The sequence below is a fragment of the Bufo gargarizans genome, chromosome 2, assembly GCF_014858855.1.
Source record: "Bufo gargarizans isolate SCDJY-AF-19 chromosome 2, ASM1485885v1, whole genome shotgun sequence".
In the NCBI taxonomy this organism is placed as follows: Eukaryota; Metazoa; Chordata; class Amphibia; order Anura; family Bufonidae; genus Bufo; species Bufo gargarizans.
The window spans coordinates 483217351-483243451 of record NC_058081.1 but is presented as its reverse complement, the minus strand read 5'-3'; the positions used below and the strand labels follow the sequence as shown (position 1 = coordinate 483243451).

The 26101-nt window shown below is 40.4% G+C and overlaps 1 protein-coding gene across 1 annotated transcript in view; it reads right to left on the bottom strand.

The window, feature by feature from the left end:
- BICD1 (BICD cargo adaptor 1) overlaps positions 1-26101 on the bottom strand; it is a 194057-nt gene that overhangs the window by 30517 nt on the left and 137439 nt on the right. The window contains exons 5-6 of the mRNA XM_044277450.1: positions 13584-14666; positions 5021-5172 (exon numbers count right to left, since the gene is read on the bottom strand). Coding sequence (XP_044133385.1) covers positions 5021-5172; positions 13584-14666 — 1235 coding nt within the window. The remainder of the gene's footprint in view (positions 1-5020; positions 5173-13583; positions 14667-26101) is intronic.

Sequence of the window (26101 nt, the reverse complement as noted above, 5' to 3'; positions counted from 1 at the left end):
ATGCTGCAGACAGACATTTATTTGTTTGTACAATAATAGAGCAGCGCAGCCATTAGGTATTGGCATTCTCATCAGGATGAAATTCTTTCAGTTATGTGAATTGATTTTTGGCCAGCAAATATCTAGGCAGCTTGCACAAAACAGGAAGATCTTCAGACGAAGGAGATAAGCAAACCCAATAAACAGGATGGAACAGTATAAATCATTGTTACAGATGCCTAAGAAGTAGTGTTGATCGAATACCGTAGTGCTCGGGTGCTTGGGCTGAACACATCGGGATGTTCGGGTGCTCGACCGAGTATAATGGAAGTCAATGGGAGAACCCGAGCATTAAACCAGGTACCCCCTGCTCTGGAGAGGGGAGGGATCCTGGTTCATAGGAAAATGTCAGAAATTAATGGAAACTCCACCAAAATCGTTCTGGAACAGCATGGGGAGGATGTCTGGATGCATGTTGTACTCACAGGTCGCTGCTGGGGACGATGTTGTCCAAATAGTACGCCACTTTTACAGACTGACAATAATATGCCCAAAACCGAAGAAAAAAACGATTTTAGATGAAAAATTAAACTTTCATGGGTACTACCCTCTGTAGCGGAGGCAACCATCACCTGCTCCTCCTCCTCCTCATCGTCCAATTCACGCTGAGAAGACGAACTGAGGGTGGTCTGGCTATCACCGAGTGTAATGTCTTCCCCCATTTCCACCTCTTCCACATGCAAAGCGTCGCTCCTAATTGTGAGCAGCGAGTATTTGAGTAGACACAGAAGTGGGATGGTTACGCTGATAATAGCGTTATTGCCGCTTATCTGTGTTGATTCCTCAAAATTTCTTAAAAACTCAGAGGTCAGACATCCATGCCCACTCCTCCCTTGTGAATAGCGGAAGCTAACTGGAAAGGCAACAACCACGTTGCAGATGGTATTCCACTACTGCCCTCTGCTGCTCATAAAGCCTGGCCAACATGTGGAGCGTGGAGTTCGAGCCCGTGCTCACGTCACACAACAGCCAGTGAGCTGGCAATTTCAAGCGCTGCTGCAGCGTTGGCAGACCGGCTGAAGCTGTCGGTGACTTGCGGAAATGTGCACAGACGCGGCGCACCTTCACCAGTAGTTCAGGCAAATTGGGGTAGGTTTTGAGACCTAAGTTTGAGACGTGGGCTAGGCATGGGATGTGTGTGAGCTTGCCAAGCACCAAAGCCGCCACCAAGTTACGGCCATCATCACATACAACCATGCCTGGTTCTTTGTTGAGTGGCAAGAGCCACAGCTCAGTCTGGTCTCTTATCCCCTGCAACAGCTCTGCGGCATGTGCTGTTTGTCACCTAAGCATATAAGCTTCAGCACAGCCTGTTGACTCTTCCCCACTGCAGTGCTACACTGCTTCCAGCTACCGGCTGATGGCTGACTGGTGATGCACGCGGATAATTAGGAGTCGGAAGTGGAGGAGGAGCTAGAGGAGGAGAAGTGGGGGTTGGAGCCACTAACGTAGGTGCTGGCGTAAAAACCCTGATTGACGTAGGGCCCGCAATCCTTTGCATCGGTAGCACCTGTGCCATTCCAGAGTACTCGCTCCCCGCCTCCACAACGCTCACCCAGTGTGCTGTCAGGGAAATGTAGTGTCCCTGGCCGAATGCACCTGTCCATGTGTCCGTGGTTAAGTGGACCTTCCCAGTAACTGCGCTGGTCAGGGCACGTGTGATCTTACAGGACACATGTTGGTGTAAGGTGGGCACGGCACACCGTGAAAAATAGTGGTGGCTGGGGACTGCGTAACGAGGGACGGCCACCGACATCAGGCTGCGGGAGGCCTCAGTGTCCACAAGCCTAAATGGCAACATTTCCAGGGCCAGTAATTTGGAAAGTTGTGCATTTAGTGCTATGGCCTGTGGGTGGGTGGCTGGGTATTTGTGCCTGGATTCAAATGCCTGGGGTAAGGACATTTGTACGCTGCGCTGGGACACAGAAGTGGATGTGGTCGCTGATGGTGCTTGCAAAGGTCCAGGTGAAGGGCAGGATGCATCTGGGCCTGCGCCTGGTGTGACCCACAGACACAGATTGTGGACCCAGGCATTCGTCCCACTTATTACGGTGCTTGGATGCCATGTGGCGGATTATGCTGGTGGTGGTGAGGTTGCTAGTGTTCACGCCCAGCTAATTTTTGTATGGCACAGGTTGCAAACTACTATTCTTTCGTCGTCCGCACTTTCCTCAAAAAAGCGCCATACTGTGGAACATCTACCCCTTGGCAAGGGAGATTTCCGCAAGGGGGTGCTCCATGGAACAGTTGCGGGCCTGTGTGGTGTGGGCCGCCTTCTCCCTTTTGCCACCCTACTGCATCTTCCAGCCTGTTGCGGTGCTGCTGATCCCTCCCCCTCTGTACTGCTGTCCTCGCTCGGCTTTCCACCTTCCCAGGTTGGGTCAGTGACCTCATCGTCCATCACCTCCTCTTCCACTTCCTCACTCTGATCATCCTCCTGATTTGTTGACCTAACCACAACCTCAGTTACTGACAACTGTGTCTCATCCTCTTCATCAATCTCTTGAGACAGTAATTGCGGTTGACTCATTGGCAACTTTGTCTCATCATCATCCACCTCATAAAACACTAATTGCCGTTCCCCACCATCATGTTCTTGTGACTGTGGATGTTCAAGAGGTTGGGAATCAGGGCACAAGATCTTATGTACCTTTTCAAGCGTGTTTGGTAAGAGGGACAAATCAAGTAATGGCGATGAAAAGACATCCTCGGAATATCCAAGTCTGTGTGATCACTTGTTTGGCCAGACTGTAAATGGTGGGAGGAAGGGGGATCAGGATGAGGATTGTGTTGACCAGACTCCTGGCTATTGAGACTGGACTTGGTGGAAGACAGAGTGGTGCTTAACCGACTGGAAGTATTATCTGCTGCAATCCAACTGACCACCTGGTCGCACTGGTCTGACCGCCCTGCAAACTGGGTCATGAAGCTAGGTATCTTGGATGATTGTTTTTCTTGCGCTCTGGCAGCAGGCACAGTTCGCAGTGTCTACGGAAAAAAGTGCACTAGATGTCACTGATATTTTAGGGATGCGCACACTTTAAACAGGAGATGTGGCGCAGATAATTTAACTGTCTGCAGCAGACACTGTCTATGGAAAAAGTGCACTGGATATCACTGATATTTTAGGGATGCGCATACTTTAAACAGGAGATGTGGCGTGGATAATTTTACTGTCCGCAGGGGACACCATCTACGGAAAAAGTGTACTGGATGTCATTGATATTTTAGGGATACGCACACTTTAAACAGGAGATGTGGCGCGGATAATTTACCTGTCCGCAGCAGGCACCGTCTACGGAAAAAGTGCACTAGATGTCACAGATTTTTTAGGAATGCGCACACTTTAAACAGGAGATGTGGCGCGGATAATTTACCTGTCCGCAGCAGGCACCGTCTACGGAAAAAGTGCACTAGATGTCACAGATTTTTTAGGAATGCGCACACTTTAAACAGGAGATGTGGTGCAGATAATTTAACTGTCCGCAGTGGACACCGTCTATAGAAAAAGTGCACTGGATGTCACTGAGATTTTAGGGATGCGCACAATTTACACAGGAGATGTGGCGCGAAGAATTTAACTGTCCGCAGCGGCCTATTATATGGCATTTTGCGCAGGATGCACAAAAAATATATATTGTCACACACAATAGTCCTTAAAAGGACTTTTGGGTCTCTGAAAAGTTTATTGTATAAAAATCTTCCTATTACACTCTGTACACTGTCTGTCCCTTCCTATGCACAGCTCTCCCTAACACTGAGCAATTTAGCGCAGGTTGCGCTACAAACATATATTGCTGTTGTCACACACAATAATCCTTACAAGGACTTTTGGGTCTATAAAAAAAGTTTTTGTAGAAAAATGTAATTCAAATACACTCCCTATACTTTCTGTCCCTTCCTATGCTCAGCTCTCCCTGACTTACAATGAGACGAACACGCGTCATTGGGTGCTATATAGCACCCAATGACTTGTTCCGGCCAGCCAATCACTGTAATGCCAGTAGCCAACGTGGCTACTGGCATTACAGTGAGGGCAGTACTTACCTGCATGTTTATTGGCTGCTTAGCAGCCGCAAAGCGTGCGGGGAGGAGTATTACGCTCGAGCACATGCGGTACTCGGGCGAGTACCGCCATGTGCCGAGCATAGCGTTGCTCGAGCCGAACTGGTATTCGGCCGAGCATGCGTGCTCAACACTACTAAGAATCTATAACATCGAAAAATAGTCAATTAGAAACATAGCGGACTAGGGGGCCAGATCATTCTCTTACAGTAAAGAGTCCCTCTTTGAGGGTATTATTCTATTTGATTTACATGGGCACCCATTTAAATTTGTAGTCATATGTAACCAATATCTAATTTTCTTAAAGCGCCACAATAGGTCTGATGTATTCCAAGGTAAAGGTAGGTTTTGAGGTACATGTTCCAATTTACTGCTCTATCAGGGTTTAGTAATAATTTTGAATAAAAGCAGAGCTACGTATATTTGAACTTTTCAATTTTTGTAGGGGTGTCCTGTGTCTTGTTATTTAAGTAAAACTGTCCTAATGGTAGCACTTACACCACTACAGGGCTTAGCTATATCAGGAGGAAAGGTAACAGTTGCACCCAGGTGCCTGATGGAACCTGAAGGTCCATCTGCCAGATATGAAGATACCAATGGTCTAAATAATACACAGTAGATGGAGGGCCCTGTTGAAGATTTTGCATTAGGGTCTAGAAACTTCAAGTTACATCTCTGTACTACTATACAATCCCATAAAGTAAACACAAAAGAGTGCCATCATAAAACTGCTATGCAGAGCTCACATACCAGGGCTTAAGCCATGTTCTGTTTTTCGGCATTGTTGATGTAGGTAGTGGAGGCCCGCTGCCCTGGGACATGTTCTCCATTTTTTACCCTGTTTTTTGCTCCTTTAGATTTCAAAGCACCAAATTCAAAATAGAACACTAATGACAGATCTATTTAGCATTGTTACCTGGTGGCAAACATGGCTCTTAGTGATGAGAAGGTGGCAGCATCCTCTTTTAATGCCTTCAGCTCGTTCCGTAGTTTCATCATCGTTTCAGTTACCATGGTCTTCTCGTTTTCATACTTATTTTTAAGGTTTGCAAGTGCTACTTCTGCAGTCTGAAACAGACAAAAACGTGACTTTGGAATAACACTCTGCTCAATGCCCCAAACAAGGCTTCATAGCTATTTAACCCGTTAATGACTCATCTAATTGTGGACTTAAAGGAAATGTGTTATCAGAAAATGACCTATCGTTTATATCATATTTTTGATCAACATTTTTGATGAGTTTTTTTTTTCCATGTCATCTATTTAAAAAAATGTATGTAATCCTGAAATTTTCACAGTGGCCACAAGGTCTAATAATAGGTCATGATTGCCAGTCTGTACAGGTAACTTTTCACTCTCCATTATCCTTATGACCAAATACAGAATTACAATGACAAGTAACACCTCCACATAGATAAGACAGGATCCACCATTCACAATAGGTGATATTATTAGATATAATAGGCTTTATTTGATAATTCTTTATGTTGTCTCAGTCAGACAACTTGTAGTTCTATATCATATTTCTACCTCAGAGTTCAGCAAAGAGTTAAATAAATAGCTTGGTTATTAGTGATCTTGTTAGAGAACAGAGGTCTCCAGGTGATCAATTAAAACATATGCTTCCTGATTAGGACTAGCCATGAGATCAAGGAGTCTTAGGCTATTTTCACGTGTGTGGCAGGGTGAATCGGCTGCCAGTTCTCGCAAAAAATGCTTGGAATCGGCCGGACACAAACCGCAGCATGCAGAATTTTTTGTTTGCCCAATTCTCACAATTTTTCGCAGATTGTGGCCGGATCACCGATAGACCCATTATAGTTAATGGGGCCTGCGGGCATTCCAGTTGCATCCGGCAATGCCAGATCCAGAGAATTTGTCAGGCTTTTCTCTGTCGGAACAGCCTGCCGGAATTGCTGACACAGATATAAATGTAGTCTTAGGGTACTTTCACAATAGCGATTTTCTTTTCCGGCACTGAGTTCCGTCAAAGGGTCTCAATACCGGAAAATAACTGATCAGTTTCATCCCCATGCATCGTGAATGACGAGAAATCCGTTCAGGATGCATAAGGATGTCTTCAGTTCAGTCACTGAACAGCGTTTTGGACGGAGGAAATACCGCAGCATTGTGCGGTATTATCTCCGTCCAAAATTCCGGATCAGTTGCCGGAATGCCGGATCCAGCATTAATTTACATTGAAATGTATTTGTGCCGGATCCGGCATTAAAAATAACGCAATGCCGGATCCGGTCCTGTGCATGCGCAGACTGGTAAAAATGTGAAAAAAATATATAACGGATCCGTTTCTCCAGATGACATCCGGAGAGACAGATCCGTTCTTGCAATGCATTTGTAATACGGATCCGCTGTCCGTTCGTCAACGGAACTGCTTGCCGGATCACTCTGCCGCAACTGTGAAAGTAGCCTTAGTGACAGATTTATATACTCCACTGATTCTTTTAGATACTTGATTATTGAATATTTATCCAGGACAGCACAGTGGCTGAGTGGTTAGCACTGGTGCCTTGCGGCACTGGGGTCCTAGGTTCAAATCCAACCAAGGGCAACATCTGCATGGAGTTTGTATATTCTTGCCATGTCTGCATGGGTTTCCTCCGAGTACTCCGGTTTCTTCCCACACTCCAAAGACATACTAATCGGAAACTTATGTTGTGAGCTCCATTAGGGACAGCTTGATGCTAATGTCTGTAAAGGGCTACGGAATATAGTAGTGCTACATAAGTGAGTATAATAAATAACAACCCTTATACATTATGACCAACAAGCACTTTTAGTGACGATGAAATCAGGGGAAGGTGGATCAATACATTAGATATTTATGTTGAAACATGCTGAAAAACTTGTAGCCAATTACCCATGATAAAGTGTAATAGGCCTAACTTCTCTTATGCATATTAATGTTTGCAGGTGGTCACATTGCAGAACTCTTGTCCAATTAGGAATTGTGCAGAGTACAGGAGGCGTAGCTTCCCTTATGCATAGTGATGTGCTGAGGTCATCACAGGAATGAATATTGATGTAACAACGATGTCATATATAAAAAGACATTGGGCCAAATCTGCCATTAAAATACACCACTTTTTGTTTGCAACTGTTCTAAATGGCTTTTTCCTGAAAAGGATGGGACCCTGCCACATTTGCTATCTTATATGCTGGTGTAGATTTCATTCAGGCGCACAGACAGCCTTATCCTCATCATAAATCAGTGCACTTAGTTATCATAGTCCAACGTATGCCGACCAGGCTAAGATAAATCTGCCCCATTGATGTCCATGTACTGCGGTAGACTCTGGCATTTTGATCTATTTTAGTAATATGCCTTCATCATCTGGAGTATAAGAATCTATTGTTTGAGAGAGACATTACCATTTGTCTTTTGACCATACCATCCAAGACCACCCAGCTTGGTCTGCCTGAATTTTCAATCAACTTTGTATCTTGCTCTTTCCTTTGTCTCAGATACCCATGACTGCCTTTCCAAGAGTCCAACAGATATCACAGTTTATTAGCTCCCTCCTGACCTCTGCACACGTCACAAAGCATGCCTAGAAAACTCTCCCACTCAATAGGTCAGCTTCTGTCCATTATGTCTATGGCCCATGTGGCTGCTCTCAAAAGCAGTCCTAACATGTCATAAGGTCTGGTGGCCAGTGTGAAAATTGAAGGATTATATACATTTAAAAAAATCTAGATAGTGACATGGAAAAATTTAAAACACCCAAAAAATAAAAAAGAATTGTTTTTGCATTTAAATTTTTTCCTCCCCATGTTCCAATAGCCATATTTATTTTTATTTTACATTCATATAGCCATATGAGACCTTTTTTTGGTGGGATAAGATGTATTTTTCTAATGGCACCATTTAATTTACCATGTATTGTATTGGAAAACAGGAAAACAATTCTTTTGTGGGGTTAAATAATAAAAAAAAAAATCACTATTCCAGCAAAGTTTTTGGGGTTTTGATATTATAGCGTTCACTGCACGCTAAAAATCACATGGCGTCCTTATATTAGGGCTCAATCTGAATATGGCGACACCAAACTTGTAAAGTTCTTTGTTGTTTTACTATGTTTAAAAAAATAAAAACCTTGGGGGAAAAAAAATCAAAATTTTCCTTGCATTTCGATTTACTGACAACCATAACTTTTTTAGATTTCCGTTCACAAAGCTGTACGAGGGCTTGTATTTTGTATCCGTTATGTGGGACAAACTGTGGTTTTTATTAGTACCATTTTTGAGGGGCACAAAACTTTTTGATCATTGTTATTAAAAAATTTGGGGGGTAAGGTGACCAAAAAATGTCAAATCACGTATTTTTTTTTTTCTATTACGATGCACACTGTGCATGAATTTTTTTATATTTTAATAGTTGTGAAATTTGTGGACACAGTAATACGTGTTACGTCTATTTTTTATTGTTTATATATTTTTATATGGAAAATTGGTAACGGGGTGATTTAAACTATTAATATATTTTTTTTTTACTTATTTTTTTTTACCTTTTTTCACAGTAACTTAGGGGACTAGAACCTGAGATATTTTGATCCCTTGTCCCATTCACCCTAACAGAGATTCTATTAGGATGAATAGGATTTTGACACGCTCCCTGCTGAGCTTTGCCTCATGCACAGCTTAGCAGGGAGGTTACTTTGACAGCCCGGGAAGACTCGGCAGGCCCATTGGTAACCGATCAGAGCCCTGCAATTTCACTGTGCGGGCTTTGACTAAATGGCACAGGGAGCGGCATCCCTCTGTCTTACTTCACAGATGCCGCAATCACTGTTGATTTGTGGCTAAAGGGGTTAAACAATAGGTCATTTTCTGTTGACACATTTCTTTTAAAGGGGCTTTCTCCCCCATCCATATTTCCTATTATGGTATATGGTTGTCATATGAGGGGTCCTCTGATCGTGACTTTCCACTGTGAGACAGATTGGAGAGCCTCTACGCACAATCAGATCTGGCAGCATGCTAGAATAGTGTTGAGGCACTGTAGGTGCCAGGAGCATCAGCATTTTGAAAATCCATGTAATGTTGCCCCAGCATTATTACTGTAGCCATTGTTATGCAGGAAGTAAAAGCTGTATGGGAGAACTATAGTTGCTTCGCTAAGACAACACCTGAATGCTCCAGACCAGCAAATTTCCAAAGCTCCTGCTTTTATAGAGAGGAAGTTATACTTGCTGATGATCAATCAATTAAGGACATTTGATTGGCAGCAGCTGGCTGCTACATATCATCTTAGTTCCTATGGAAGCAGTAAGGGTGTACTTAATTTTTCGCATACCTCCTCTGCATTTTTCACATACCTCCGCTGTATAGGTTTTGGTAAATAAATAATGAAACAGTGTCATTTGTCATGTGTTCATCTGAGCCTGAATTTACCGAAGTTAAGATCTTCTTAGAGGGTGTAATTTGTTTTTCTTGTGACTGTATGTAAAGTCTTTATTTCTGCATAAATTTGTCCTAATGGCCAAATATGACTTACTTGTGAAAATTGACTTCATTTAGAATGGCCAAGTCAAAGCCCTGACATTAATTCAATAGATATGTTATGGACCTGAAGCGAACAATTCATGGGAGGAAACCTACCAGCATAACAGAATTTGAGCAGAGGAATGGGCTAAAGTTCCTCCAAGATGATGGGTAAAACAAATCAACAATTACCAGAAATGTTTAGTTGCAGCTATGGAGGATAAGGAGGTCATACCAGATACTGAAAGCAAAGATTAACATAGTTTTGCCACTCACAGACATGTGATAATGGATTATTTTTCTCAAGAAATAAATTACCATATTTTTTAATTGATTTGTTTCATTCGGTTATCTATATTTACTTTTAGGACTTTTGTGAAAATCCATTGTAATTTTAGGTCACATTGATGCAGAAATATAGAAAATTCTGAAGGGTTCAAAAACTTTCAAGATGTTGATATAAATATTATAACTAACAGCTGCCTGGAAAACGATTGCATAAGAGGTCAACAGTAAATTATATTTAGGTCACCTGTTGTGCATCCATCACATTGTCAGCTTATGGAGGCTATTAGCCACATTCCAAGGATGGTGAAACTGCTAAATTAAACTTTAACAAGACAAAGAAGTTTTGTCTAGAAAGCCATCTGTTAGCCATATGTTGACCATGAGAGGACCCCCAGAAAATCAAAGGCTATACATGCATATATAGGTTATTAAAGTTAGATGCCTTGTTGGAGTGTAGAGCTTATGCAAATGTAGGTGTATGTTTATAAAAGTGGAGAGGTTCCACCCCTCTGTGGCCATTTTCACTGGAACTTTTTGAAAGTTTTAAGGCTCCTGGATGGCTGTAAATAAACGTTATCATCCTGAAGACCCTGTTTGTAGTGTTACCATACTTCATGTAGGTACTAAACCCTGTTTTAGAGAAACTTAGAAAGTGATAAGAATATGGGCAATGAGTGGTAAGAACAAGAGTTCAAGAACAGTATCCAAAGTTTGGGGAAGGTTCCACTGGTAGAAAAATAAGAACATACATGTAAATAATAATAGGTGTAATTGTATTCCTTTAACAGTGATGAGCGGCAGAGGCAATATTCGAATTCGCGAATATTTAGCAAATATTTTTTAGAATATTATAATGAATATTCGAATTCGCGATATTTTGCAAATATTTTTTAGAATATTTGTAGAATATTCGCGAATTCGAATATTCATTATATTCTTCATTCTTTTTTTTTTTTTACTCGAAAATCAGCAAGGTAATGATCACGTAATATGCAAATATTACGCGATCAATACAGGTGTGGGTCAAAAATATATAAAATATATTGCTATATATTTGTCTTTAGAATATTCGTAATTTTTTCCATCCATTTTGTCATTCTTCCCTGCTTCTTGTTTGTGGGCCAATAAGACATTGGCCCACAAGCAACTTAAGCAGGGAGGAATTATGACTTCAGAAGAAAAAAAATTAAGAATATGCTAAAAAACAAATATATAGCACTATATTGAATATAGTGCTATATGTTCGTTTTTTAGAATATTCGTCATATTTTTCCATCTGAAGTGAACACTGAACATTGTTCACTTCAGATGGAAAAAAATGCTGAATATTCTAAAAAACAAATATATAGAATTATATTCAAAATAGTGCTATATATTTGTTTTTTTAAATATTCAGCATTTTTTTTCCATCTGAAGTCATGATTCCTCCCTGCTTAAGTTGCTTGTGGACTCATTGGCCCACAAGCAAGAAGCAGGGAAGAATCATAGGTTCAGATAGAAAAAATGACGAATATTCGAAAAACAAATATCTAGCACTATATTCTAAATATTCGCGATAAAAATTAGCGAAGTTGCGATATTCGAGATAAAAATTAGCTTTTTTAATATTCGCGCTCAACACTAATCTTTTAATTGATGGCATGCTTGTGCTTATAGTGCCTTTGGAAAATCAATTGTTGAACCATATGATTTTTTACTTGATTTCTATGATGAAATAAGATCACTTCAAAGAATCTCATGATGTCTACGTTTTTCAATGCTCCAACAGTAGAAAGTATAGGTGACTGCCTAGGGTGCCATTAAGGGGAGGGTGGAGATACAGAATTTATGGACTTAAAATGCACCTGTCAGGATCAATCCTTTTAAACTAGGCATAATGCCGCACAGGGTTGATACTGCTGATTAAATGGATAACTGTCTTGTGAAAAATACATTTGTTCCACAAATGAGGGCTTCAGTGCAATGAAGGGCATGGCTATCACAGGGGGACTGAGGTACTCCTTGATGCACGGAATCCCTTATTCACATAAAGAACAAAAGTCATGGGAATACTTCAACAGGTTTCATGGGGTTGATCCTGCTGACATGATCAAATGATAGATGGAGATTAACTGCAGACCATATTGCAATCACATGGTAGACAGTCCCGCCAGCTTTGCAATGAGATCCGTGGAGGGTATGCGGGTCGATGGAAATGTGAAGTATATATTACAGATGGCAGGGATTGGTTAGAAAGGGGGGTGCCAGAAAGTGATAAAATGACTATGTATTGGGATCGAAGTGGGGGTTCTTCTGAAACCCCTGCTGTGGGTACAGAAAGCTTGTCTCACAACTGGAACCCACATTGGCATGTTTGGTAGCCTATCAGCAAAGTGAATGGATATAAATGGACGCTTAACATATATTTAGGTCCAGTGTTAGGTCGAGGACTTGTGATAAATTAAGTACATCCTCTGGTAGCACAGGTGATATCAAGACCGGTGTACCACATGCTTGTCAAATGTTAAGGGACTACAGTCAGAAAAGTAAGCACTTCAACATATCTCACATCTTATTTTTTTCCGGTAGTACACTGACTCTTACTAAATGTCGCTGCAAATGTTCTTGACAAACTTCTGCTAAAAGGATCAGTCAGGATGTCAAGCCAGTTTACTTTAAAAACGCACTCCCTAAAAGGGGTTTTCCAGTTACACAAAATAATTAAATAACACCAGCATTCAACCTTACTGCATTGTATAAGTCAATTATTAAGTTATAAGGGGATTTTTACTCCTCCAGAGTAATTGTGATCTGGGACTGGCACCCAAAGTTTACATCCCTGTACTCGGGGAGTGTCTGTAGCATCAGGTCTCTGTCTCTCCTTCTCCTCCCAGCTCGGACATCACAGATCCAACCCCACCCTAATGCCTTATTCACACAGACAGTGTTTGGTCAATAATTGCCAGCAGGGATTTTGAGCCTAAACCAGGTGCAGCTATAGAAAAAGAACAGGAGCAGATCTTTCCCTTCTACCTTATTTCTGTGTCGCCTCTACTCCAGGTTTTGTCTCACAATCACTGATGGAAATCACTGACCAAAACACTGACGTGTGAATGCTAACATCATGATTACAGGGTGGGCTCCAAGAGAATGAGCAGAATACTGCCCGCAGTGGCAAGGTCATTAATGATGTTGTGTCGACAGGGCAGAGCCTTACAAGCTTGCCATGCCTCTGATGTGGCCATGATGTCATTGGGATAGGGAAACAACACAGTGGAAAATGTCCTGAGAATAGGCCATCAATATCATAGCACTGGAAAACCCCTTCAGATGGTTGAAGCCTCTACTACTGAACACTGATTTGCAGTATTATCCAGTTTAGTCAATCAAAATGCAGTGAGCTCCCCCTAGTAGTGGCTTCAGTTAAACTGCAACAGACAGAGTTCACATTAACTTGCTAGATATTAAAATATTCAGCTGGTCAATTTTGAAAAAAATACTACTCCTTTGGTACTTGAGTATTTGACCACTTAGAACACTCTGAACTAAATCAGTTTCACACAGACATAATATGGCAAGAGTCAGAGAGTCCTGAGGTTGTAGTCCTAATATGAAATCAAAGTATGGCATTATCAGAACCGTATGAAACTGGCACTACACATAAACAGACTCTATGTATTCTTTTGTTTGGATGAACTTGCGGTTATTACCTGTTTGTTTGCTTTTAATACTGCTCTGAGGGTTGCTATTTGCTCTCGTTTGGTACTAAGCAGAGACTTCAGTTTGAGAATCTCTTCCATTAAGGCTTCTTTGTCTTTATCAATCATGGGCACTAGTTCCCTAGCTGCAGCTCGCTGACGTGACAGTTGTAAGGACCTGTCCACAGCCTTCTGTAAGTGTTTGATTTGATCCCTGATAATGGCATTGAGGTTGTAGATGTTCATTGGCTCTTTACGAATATCGCTAGCGTCAGATACAGGGGAGGATGGGGGGGCAGTGATGACAGGGGATACAGTAGCAGACTTCTGAGGGGTTAGTTCTTTGCTGGATTCTATGCTATCATTTGGTACTGGTTCAGACGGACTTCTCGCTTCAAGTGGAGAAGCCAAACCTCTCCTAGCTAGCCTTGGTGAAAGTAGTCCTCGAGGGTCATCAGGACCTTTTAAACTTCCAGTGCGAGTTACTTTACTTTGCCTATAGTAGTCCAACATAACTCTATTTGGTGTTTCATTGTTGCAGAGACAAACATGGTGGTAGAGTTGGGCTAGTTCTTCACTAAAAGTCACTAGCTCATCTTGAGCAGTATTAAGGGTATTATGGGTTTCATTTGCAATAGCAGTCATAATCTGAAGCTCCTTCTCCATAACAAGTAGTTTTTCTCCACTTTCCTTACTTGCCCTCTCAAGTCCTGTTACTTGTTCATCATACATCTGGATTCTCGAGTTCAACTTTGATTTCTCCTCTGTGTAGCCCTCTATATGTTTATTGTATTTTTCTTTTAAGGCTTTTAGTTCAGCTTTGAGGTCTATCACCTCGGTTACTGCTACTTTATATTTGCACTCCAAGATCTCCAGTCCATTGATATCTACTTCATAGTCATGGGTTTCATCTTCTGAAACTTTAGCTTTATCAGAGTCCAACTCTTTGCCACTGTGAAGCCTCCTCATTGTGTTCACATGTTCTGTAAGTCTATGAACCCGCTCATGTTGCTCAGTTAAGGCTCCTTTTGTATGTTCCAACTGAGTCTCAGACTCTTGCAGGTTGGTTAGTAATATTGCCTTCTCCCGTTCCACCTACAAACAAAAAAAGAATCGATAATTAGAACACTTGTGTTACTATGAGAAAATACAAAGACAGCAAATAGTGTATGACATCTGAACTCCAAGTTGGTAAAAGTTTGGAATTTCTCAGGATCTTACCCACTGGTTCCCCACAATTTAATACCTCTGCATTCTCTCAGTGAATGGAAATACTATTTTGTAGTCCCTCTGCTTGGGACCTCTATGAACCACAGCAGAGAGCATTTGAAAACAAAAGTTCTTGTATTGGTGTACTCACCAGATGATCACCTTGCCAACTTTAGTGTAAAAAAGAACTGTTATAATGAGGCCTATGGCTGTGTGCAACACATTGCAAGATCAATTTTTTTTTTGCTTCCGGATGTAAACAAAAATTTTACCATTCATTGACTGCAAGCAAAGATGTATATTGGTGAAGCACTGCATTCTATGGCATACAATACAGCATTCTCACAATTAGTTTTCTCTACATTCTATTAATTTACATGTATAATCTAAGTTAAAGGCAATGAAACATAAAAAATTAACCTATTGTTTAAATCACATTTATGTGTTTTTTTTTTTTAGAATTTTTGGTGATTCTTTTTAGCATATTGTAGAACTGGTTATGTTCCAATAGAGTATGAAGCTTGTCTGGATTGGAGGAAACTAATAATGTCCTCAGAAGTGCATAAAAAAAGTAGTGGCTTCAAAAGATGCAAAGAACAGCATATGATAAGATAATATGTGCAATCTTTCTACTGAAAAAAAACATTGTCGAGTAAGGGGTCAAAAGGCAGATTGATGGTGCAGAAATAGCTATCACTGAAAAATAAACGATAGAGTTGGAAAGTGCACGAAATACCTGTCACAGAAGAAAATGACTTTTCAATTAAAACATAACTTTTACTCCTAGACATTAAAATAAAACCCCACAACATATAGAAGATATGATAACATGCTGTGCCAAATAGAAAAAGCAGAGCTTTACTTTGGACAAATAAAAAAAGATTCAACAACTTACAGTTTGGAGACCGAGGGCTTGGATACTTGGCATACGAGAAGTGAGGTCAGGACAGGGGGGAATCTTTCCCTGATGTAACCCTGTGGAAGCTACCCCTGCCTAAAGGCGGAGCACCCGCCCGAAAGGGACGACCCCACGTCTCAGTAGCTAAGCCCTTGCTGTCACCTACTGTGACCCTGCCAGTGGATATGATGAATGCTTAGATGCTTAGAATGATAGTGGCAGAATTATATAGGCATCCTGGTGTAGTAAGGTGCACTCACATAATGATGATTCAGCCTCAAATAGGTTGAATTTGGCGCTAATGGAACACCCCTCCTCCTCAGACAGCTAATCTTAAATTAATAAAACCGCTACTAATAAAACCGCTACTTCCGGTCAGTGGAACGCATGCAAAGAGCATGGAATGCGCATGTGATTCCAGAACCGGAAGTGCGTCAGTGCTCCTGCCGATGATGCTTCCAGTGTATGGAGTGCACCAGGGAGCATATATAGGGACTGGGGGGAGCCATGGCAACGGTTAGAACAACTGAAGGCAAGTAGAATGGCATATTTAAAGGGATATGCCATTCATGTTCTTGGGCTGTAGGTGAATTAGCGCTTTATATATAAGATTATGCAAATAAATACATTTTATGTGAGTGCAAGGATTTCCCTTTTCTTAATAATGGGGTTATGTTAAAATATTCCCGCTGTCCTGACCTCACTTCTCGTATGCCAAGTATCCAAGCCTTCAGTCTCCAAACTGTAAGTTGTTGCATCTTTTTTTATTTGGATGGTACTATCCTGAACACGTCCAAAGTAAGGCTCTGCTTTTTCTATTTGGCACAGCATGTTATCATCTATATGTTGAAGGGTATTATTTTATAATATCTAGAAGTAAAAGTTATGTTTTAATTGGTGCAGAAATAGAAGAAATAGACGTTTCTGCCCTAACTCCTTCCAGACACCCACCATATATGTAAGGCGGATGTCAGATATTTAAAGATGGTGCCCACTCAGAAGGCATTGCCAAGCTGCAATGTTTAAGGGAATCTCTCACCAGGATTTTAGCCTATTGTCCACAGTAATAAATTAGTAGTACTGCAGATAAGTTAAAAAAAATTATATATATATATATATATATATATATATATACACACACACTATGAATGTACAAATAGAAAGGATGTCACCAAACAACTTACGTCATCAAAACTTATGTTGCATTTAAAGCTTCCATTATGCACTTATGGCATCTGTCTTAGCCATTTCCGTCTTAGATCCATTATTTTAGACAGGAAAAATATAGTCTTGCATGGGCAACTAAGGCTTTTCATTTGCATCAGTTTTGATACATCTCTAAAATAATTCCATAAGCTCAGAATTCCCCTGCTACATCATCCACACTGCCTATTTTGACTGCAGTCCCAGTGTTCACGGTGCAGGTATCCCCTTGTGGAGCTCCTGTTGTAGCTCCTCCATCTGCCATTCAGAGTAGTTTATGTTATCCCTGCCCTGAGGTAATTGCTAAGATAGAGGGGGAAGGGGCTGAGGCAGAGGTGGAAGAGGAGGTAAGCCCAAAGTCAGACTGCAAAAAGTGATTGCTCAAACTATCACATCCATAGGTATATAGAATGCAGGAAACATCTGGCGAGGGATTGTATGTATCACTAGGTTAGGATGACCCATGGTGTCTCAGCGTTAGAAAATGCAAATATTGTCCCTGAACTCAAGGCAATTATTTTACAACCCGAAGACGAATGATTTTTCTCAAATAAGGAGAATAGTATTTTAGATCCTTGCGTTATAGATACAAAAGCTGCAATATCTTTTCTAAATGTCACAGATCCAGGATACCTACTGCAAATCAAACTATATCCCTGGTGAGTGTAAGTACAGATGGAGCAGCTCTTAACTCAAATTTCTTAACTCATCGCGTTATCTTGAGACAAAAGCCATTGAAAAGCAATTGAAGGTGTTTGCTTATATTAGATAACACAACTCAGAAATCTCAGAATACAGGAGTGTTACCTCTACTCCATCCATAATCAAACAACTACTGCATCATATACGCAAACGGTGGAAGTTTCAGGGGGTCCTAACCATACCATACAAGTATCCAAAGCAAGGAAATCAGAGGGGCTCAAGTGGAATCTAGTACATGATCTAAGAGCTATTAATAAAATTACTATTCCAGCTGTCTACGTGGTCCAAAACCCATGAACAATTCTTTCAGCCATACATTTGTACCAAACTGATGAAATTGCTCTAGAAATAAAACAGGCTTTTCATGACATAATGTTGGCTCTGCTGAATGCACCTTGCTTAGATCTGGCACTTGGCACTCCTACAATCAGCGGTGCTCACTGGTATCATCTTACCAAGCACGGCACCATCCATTTGATAGTGGCTGTGCTTGGTGTTGAAGCTCAGTCCCAGCCACTTGAGCGGGACTGAGCCTCGGCTAGGTCACATGACTGACGTGGGGTCACTGGCCTAGAGTAAGCTACAGGACGCCACATTAAGTCAAGCAGCAGATCGTGGGGACGCCATTAGGAGTGGATCCCAAAATATCAGATACTGGTAACCTATCCTGAGGACAGTCCAAATAGAAATAGTACTGCACACCTTGTAATTCGAAGATGCTCACATAGGACTCTTCAGTCCGAATACTAGTGCAATAAATTTGTGGCACACTTCTTTGAAGTTGCTCAGCATGTATGCGGCAGCCTCGCTGCTCTTCACTCCACTCCTGTCCATTCCAGATTTGGCTTGATAGAGGTCTGCAATTGAGCGCAACATTGCTTAAAAGAGTCTGGATTCCTTTTGATTCATGCTGAGAATAATGTTAAATTCTCATACGTACTTATAAATGTAACCAGATTTGCCTCTTCAAAGAAAAGTGCCACAGATTTATTGTACTATCCGGAGGATAGATCATCAGTATAAAATATTCAGAAAACCCCTTCAACTTGAGAGGTAACATATTTTGTGTGATGCTCATAATAAGTGAGAATGCACAAAAAGTCACTTTCACGGGATCTATATTTTGTGAAGAATGAATTGCCTTGTTATTTTCCTGTCACTGTCTTATTCTTTTATTATCTTCTTCACCAACTTTCTCATGCGTCAATCTGTTTTGGGTGGTTTCCAAATGTTTCAAGGAATTATGTCTTTGTCCTGAATGTGTCTCATGTGCTTTCCCATATATTGCACATTACCTTATTCCAAACCATTGTTATAGTTCTGAAACTAAGTTTGTAATCATGTACTGGAAGACACCGAAGATGGGAAATTATAATACTGTATGAATTAACCATCTTAAAAAATAGATACAGGGATCCCCAGGGGTAAATGTGATATTTATACTTTTTCCGAATAGCAAAAAGTTTAATAATTCTCAATATTGTTTTACTTTTCATTAAACTTCACATTTAACTGTAAAAAAAAAGAAAAAAAAAAGAAATGCTATTATTTAATAATAATCCAATAATGGCAGAAATAGAACAAGTTAAAAATGGCAAAACTCCTTGAAAGTGTCTATTTCTGATATTGTGAATATTTTTATTACTGTGTACTTTTTCTTTGTTGATATGCAGCATAAGCCTGTGTTGTGAGTAATACTGTGATTTATCATTTACATTAATATTACTCTTCTTGCTGCTTAGCTGGATTGTAACTATACACGCCTAATGTGCTACATCCAAACACACTGAATATATTATTTTAGCACAGCTCTAGTATGGATCAGATAATGGTTTCCATACCATCAATTAATTCCATGCTAGCACTCATAGATGTACATACAACTTATCACTGCAACATCTACACAGTTGAGTCCCATTCTTATGACCGCTTCCTACTTTCGATGTTGGCAGAGCATAGCTCATGAAGTAAATCACTTGTTGTAAACTGGCTTGGTGGGCATATCAGTAGAGATGAGCAAAGTTCTTAAATATTTGATTTGGCTGCTTCGTCGAATTTGACAAAAAAAATTGCTTCGGGACTAATTACATTTCTTTGAAAATAGCGGGTGCAATGACAGGGAACTGTGATTGCGCTGCAGAAAAACTCCCTCCCCCCCCCCCCCCAGTCATTGAATCACTGATCGCTGATTGAGATGAATATTAAGGCCTTTCAGGGGTTGATCACAAATAAAAAAAATGTCATCATACTTGCCTCCTCTATGTGAGTGTGAAGAGGCGGGCAGCATGGTGACGTCATACGTGCACGGGATCTTCAAGCAAGAAGGCCACTGCAGCCTCTTTGTGCTCAAATGGAGGAGGTATGTATGACGCTACAAATTAAATTTTTCCTGAAATTTGGATCGAAGTCCACTTCATGAACGTTGATTCACTCAACACTATATATATATATAAGGTGTGCAATAGGCTGTCTGCACACATATATAGAAGGCAGGTAGCAAAAAATGGAAACTCCTCTGTCAGCAAGGGGTTAAATGAATGTTATAGGGATTATCCAGGATTTTTATATTGATGTCCTATCCTTAGGTTAGGTCATCAATATTAGATTGGTGGGGGTTCCGACTCCAGGCACCCCGCTGATCAGCTGTTTGAGGAAGCTGGTGGGCGCTGTGGCCTTCTCACAGCTTGTCATGCTCAGCACTGACCATTTTATAGTGGCTGTGTTGAATAGGACTGAGCTGTGCCTAGGCAATGGGACCAATCAACGCAACATCACTGGCCAAGGAAGAGGTTGGACTACCTCCAATCTGATATTGATCACCTATATCCAATGTTATACTGGGTTGCCTGGGGCCCACTAGTGAAATTCATTTCGGGAGCCCACTATACAGATACATGCAAATATTACCCAGTTACGCAGAAGCAGACAGCAGCAAGATGTTACTAGGTGATTCATTATAAGGAAATTAGGATACCGGCTGGTCTGCCTTGCTGTCTAGAAGTCATCTCAGCCAACCAATGCATCTATAACTAGAAAAGCTACAATTTCTTGGGAAATTGTGTGAAGTGTTCTTGCCTCCACCAGTAGTCTACAACTGGAGTGGGCAGAGTAACTGGGTGGAGTGGCTTGAGTAACTGTTGTGTGGTTGGAGTGGCTGGAGTAACTGTGGAAAGTTTGGACTGGGCAGAGTAACTTTATGGAGTGGGTAGAGTAACTGTGTGGAGTGTTTGGAGTGAGTAAAGATAGTAAACATTACACTAACCAATTGATTGATCAAATTTAAAAAGTGCACATGGCAAGCTTAATAGAGTGAGAAATGCATTTAAACTTTTATTTATTTATATAGCACATTTAATTGCAATGTTGTTGCCCAAAGTGCTTCACAGTTACATGAAAACATACATTTATAAAAACATTAGCAGCCAATGGGCTTGAAAATGAGAGAGTGGAGGCAGTTTAGAAATTATGTCCTGATTTTTCAGCTCACACTCTAGCTTTTGTCACTCTGCTGGCTGCTCACACACCTGAGTTCCTAGGGCAACTCACTCTACAGCAAGGGCAGAGAAGAGTGGTTAAAAACAAACTGCTCCAACTTGCTCACTTCACTGGCGGTTGCCATCTTCAAACGGTTGTAGTTAAAAAATTATAAATCCTACAGCAAAGAGTTTTATATTGTGAGAATCACAAGACCCAGAATCACAAGACCCAGACCAACATTTGATGCCTAGTATGCCTTTGAAAGGACTATGGCTTAGCCATGGACATTTTTAGTGGCAGCAGGGATAGCTGAACGTTTTGATATAAGATTTGTGTAGGTGGGCTTGAAAATAAGGGAGTGGTGGCAGTTTAGAAATCATGTCCTGATTTTTCAGCTCCCACTCTAGCCTTTGTCAGCTCCCACTCTAGTTTTGAACATTCCGCCATTCATTCCTATGGGACCAATTTCACCACAAAAACTCAGATATTTCATGAACCATTCGGTGAAATGTTCAACAAAGTAATAGCACACCAATCGGGAAGAATCCGCACGTTTCGGTATATTACTGTCTATGTAGTGTAAAAACTGTGGGAGGAGTTAGGGTGGTAAATTTGGCTATAATAATAAGAATATACATAACAGTAAGTGGTCTTGCCATGCAAGAACACTTAATAGTACACTGTTAAATAATCCACCCAGTTTTTTATATGAACATAGGCTGGTTGAGTTGCTGTACTCTGCCTATCTATATGTAGTGCTGTTACTCTTCTGTGCTATGTATCATTTGTGCAGGAGGTGGGAGACTAGGGGCCCATCGGGGGATTCCCCTGTACCCCTGTGGGCCAGTCCGAGCCTGCCTATATCAAAATCCCAAAAATCCCTTTAAGTTTTAGCAGTGGGTAAAACAAGACTGAGAATTATTCCCCTTTGTGCTATTTGTAAAGGAAGAATTCATCATCTTGGCATCCCTTACTATCGTGCTTCAGTACTTGCTATGTGATCCAATCGATTGTCTCAGTAAACTACAAGCTTCAAGCAAGAACCCTGCTCTCCTGGCTTTCTTCCAGATTAAACTTAACACTATAGTTTGAGGAAGCTGTAGTGTTTTTCAAGCAATATACTGTACTCAGTCCATGACACAGTTACAAATACTTTTACCAGTAGTAACAATAAGAGAAGGGTCACACATAAGGTAAAATATACAGAGATTATACATTGGTAGCATATCGGTAGGATATGGCAGCAACGTTAGATAGGTGTGAGTCCTTATGTGCCTATGTGAATGAAAAATTTAATAGGGGGGGGGGGGGGGTGTAGAATTGATTTGGTTGTAGTCTGTTGGAATTGAGACACCTAGGTCCAAAAAGGAGCTGTGACTATTAGCAAAGTTGCTTAATTATCTTTACGTTACGAAGATTTTTCTTATTAAGAGAAAAATTATTCCTTTAAAGGGGTTGTCTCACTTCAGCAAATGGCATTTATCATATAGATAAAGTTAATACAAGGCACTTACTAATGTATTGTTATTATCCATATTGCTTCTTTTGCTGCTGGATTCATTTTATACATGTCTCGTTTCCAAGGTTACAATCCAGCAGCAGTGGTCGTGCTTGTACACTATAGGAAAAAGCACCAGCCTATGTGTGCTCCCACGGTCCTGGCCACCTGAAATGCCGGCACTTTTTCCTATAGTGTGCAAGCATGACCACCGCTGATGGATTGCAGGTTGGTCGTAACCATGTATAGTGTGCTAAAAAAAATGAATCTAGCAAGCAAAGGAGGCAATATGGATAATAAATATACATTAGTAAGTATATAATATATTGGTGGGTTGGGCACACCTCACTCGGATAAAATCTATATAGTTAACGATTTTATTACAACAATATCTCTATTAAAACATCATACAAATATATGCGCGCAATAACATAAAACCATTCAATGAGCTACAACATATGTCTGCTCAGACATATGTATTAGACCCATATAGTGTATCAGAACATAACAAAATAAACTATATCGATGCAAGTGAGAATCTATTTCATTAGTATAAATATATGATGAAAAGTCTGTTCTCTTCTCTATTCAATATAGGTTATCGTTGATGTAACAAACTGTGTAGGCTATGATGTTCCACACTAAATATGGGTGGCAGTAGCAAAGTTCAAAGTTTAGTAACCCAAAACAGTCGTACCATTATGTCATTTAGACTGTGATCCTGTGATTGATATAGTATACTGGTTCTGTTATTGTCTTTTAAGTTATCCACAGATTTGAAACAGTATCCGCAAATTAAGAGCAATGTCTCTTTGGTCCAAACTTTTACATCAATATTCATATATGTAGCTATATCGATGTACTACTCACGAGATGACATCCAATCGTGAGTAGTACATCGATATATCTACATATATGAATATTGATGTAAAAGTTTGGACCAAAGGGACATTGCTCTTAATTTGTGGATACTGTTTCAAATCTGTGGATAACTTAAAAGACAATAACAGAACCAGTATACTATATCAATCACAGGATCACAGTCTAAAAGACATAACGGTATGACTGTTTTGGGTTACTAAACTTTGAACTTTGCTACTGCCACCCATATTTAGTGTGGAACATCATAGCCCTACACAGTTTGTTACATCAACGATAACCTATATTGAATAGAGAAGAGAACAGACTTTTCATCATATATTTATATTAATGAAATTGATTCTCACTTGCATCGATATAGTTTATTTTGTTATGTTCTGATACACTATATGGGTCTAATACATATGTCTGAGCAGACATATGTTGTAGCTCATTGAATGGTTTTATGTTATTGCGCGCATATATTTGTATGATGTTTTAATAGAGATACATATTTATATTTTATATTTACAATATTGTTGTAATAAAATCGCTAACGATATAGCTTTTATCCGAGTGAGGTGTGCCCAACCCACCAATACATTATATACTTTTGCTTTTCACAGACTGGGTGTGTCTAATTTAGTTGGAGGCACCCTACCATAAGCAGAAAATAGGTGAGCCAACACTACGTTTCTATTAATCCATACATTAGTAAGTGCCTTGTATTAACTTTCCCTACATGATAAATGCCACTTGCTGAAGGGACACATCCCCTTTAATGAACCAATAAACCTTTTTACTTTAGATGCACTGTAGCGAAAAAGGGCTACAGAAAGTATAACTTAAATAAAAAAAAATTCTAGGAAGATTTATTTTGCATGAGTACCTCTTTAAGAGGTTAAATGAGGCTATTTTATCTCCCAGCTTTATTCTACATATTGTAGACGTGAACTCTATCCCTCGGGAACTTGCAGTCTATATTTATGGCAACTTCAGTCCAACATCCACAAGCTAAAATCAGTAATGTCAACAGTATTGAGTAGTGAAGTATTGAGCGCACTAAACACAGTGTAACCCTTTTCTATTGTTTCTTGTGAACTTCAGCAGAAAAACATGATTGTCATTAACCCCTTTCCCTTCATTGTTTGCCTGCTCGCCGTGGACAGCGCAGCCGTGAGCAGGTGCAATTACAATCCGTCCTATTCACCTACGGGGAGGCCTATTCAAGTGTATACTACAGAGCCACCCCATACTAGTGAACGGGGCGGCTTGTAATTACATCTGCACACCGCTGAGATGTCTACGGAGAGCAGGAAAACAGTGAAGGGAAGGCTGCACTCGCACAGTGTCAAGCCTTCTCTTCAACCAGCTGATCGTCTGTGGTGCCAGGTGTTGGACCTCCGCCGATCTGATATTGATGACCTATTGTGAGGATAGGTCCTCAATATTAAAATCCCAGAAAGCCCCTTTCACACTTTATAGGAAGTTTTCCCCCATATGCTACACAGGATTGCCCCCCTTCCCCAACACACATCTCACATTTTTTTAAGCCCACAATAAATATAAATCATTCTATCAAATTGTAAAGTGTATCAATTGTTAAAAAAAAAGATGTCTACCCAATTTCCATTCTAACAGCATGCAGTCTCACAGACACAAAAAAAGCATCAGATGCATCACATTCTTCCTTCTGCCCCCATTCTTCTATTTTTACACTAGATGGATTATTTAATGACTGAGGAGTCTGCAGTCAGTGAAAGGGAAACTACAGGGTCTTAAACTCTTAAGGTCAAGCGCCGTAAATCCAGGATTTAAAGATGGCGCCCACTCAGAAACTGGGCAGGCGCCATATCTACCCGGTGCCTGATGTTTTATGCTCCAGACACCCAGAGGAAATGTCCATGATCAGCAATTAACAACAATTAACAAACATATCAATTTCGACCACGGCTGGGAGGGAGTGCTGAGATCAGAGGAGATGTTTAGTTTTTGCGGCAGACTTGGGCCTTATGATGGCTCCCAGGTCTGTCATAGCGATGTTCCTATGGAGCCCTGCCTGGGGCAGGGATCCCAAGCAAGATAGTGAATCTCCCAAAGACTCCAATGGTAATTCATTGCAGTCTATGGGAGAATTGATCAGACGGTAATGTTAAAGTCCTTTAGTGGATGTTTAAAAAAGTATTTAAAAAAGTAAAAAAAGTTTTATAAATCTAAAAAAAATGTATAACAATTAGGGATGAGCAAAGCAACTTCGGATGCTTCATCTGAAGTAGATTTGCATAAAACTTTGATTTAATACTGAACAAAGCGGGCACTCCGTACAGTATTAGAATGTATTGGATCCAATGAGCCAAGGATCCCACTCCGTATAGTATTAAAACAAAGTTTTATGCGAATCAACTTCGGATGAAGCATCCGAAGTCGATTTGCTCATCCCTAATAACAATTAAAATCACCCCTTTCTCTATATTACAAATAAACAATAAAAAATAAAAGATCATAGATATCACCGAATCCAAAATGACAATACTATTAAAATATAAACATATTTATCCCTTACAGCGGATGGTATAATGGAAAAAATCATTATGGCCGATTTTCCATTTTTTTCGGCACTTCACCTTCCCCAAAAATGTAATAAAAAGTGATCAGAAAGTCATGCACATTTCAAAAAAATAAACA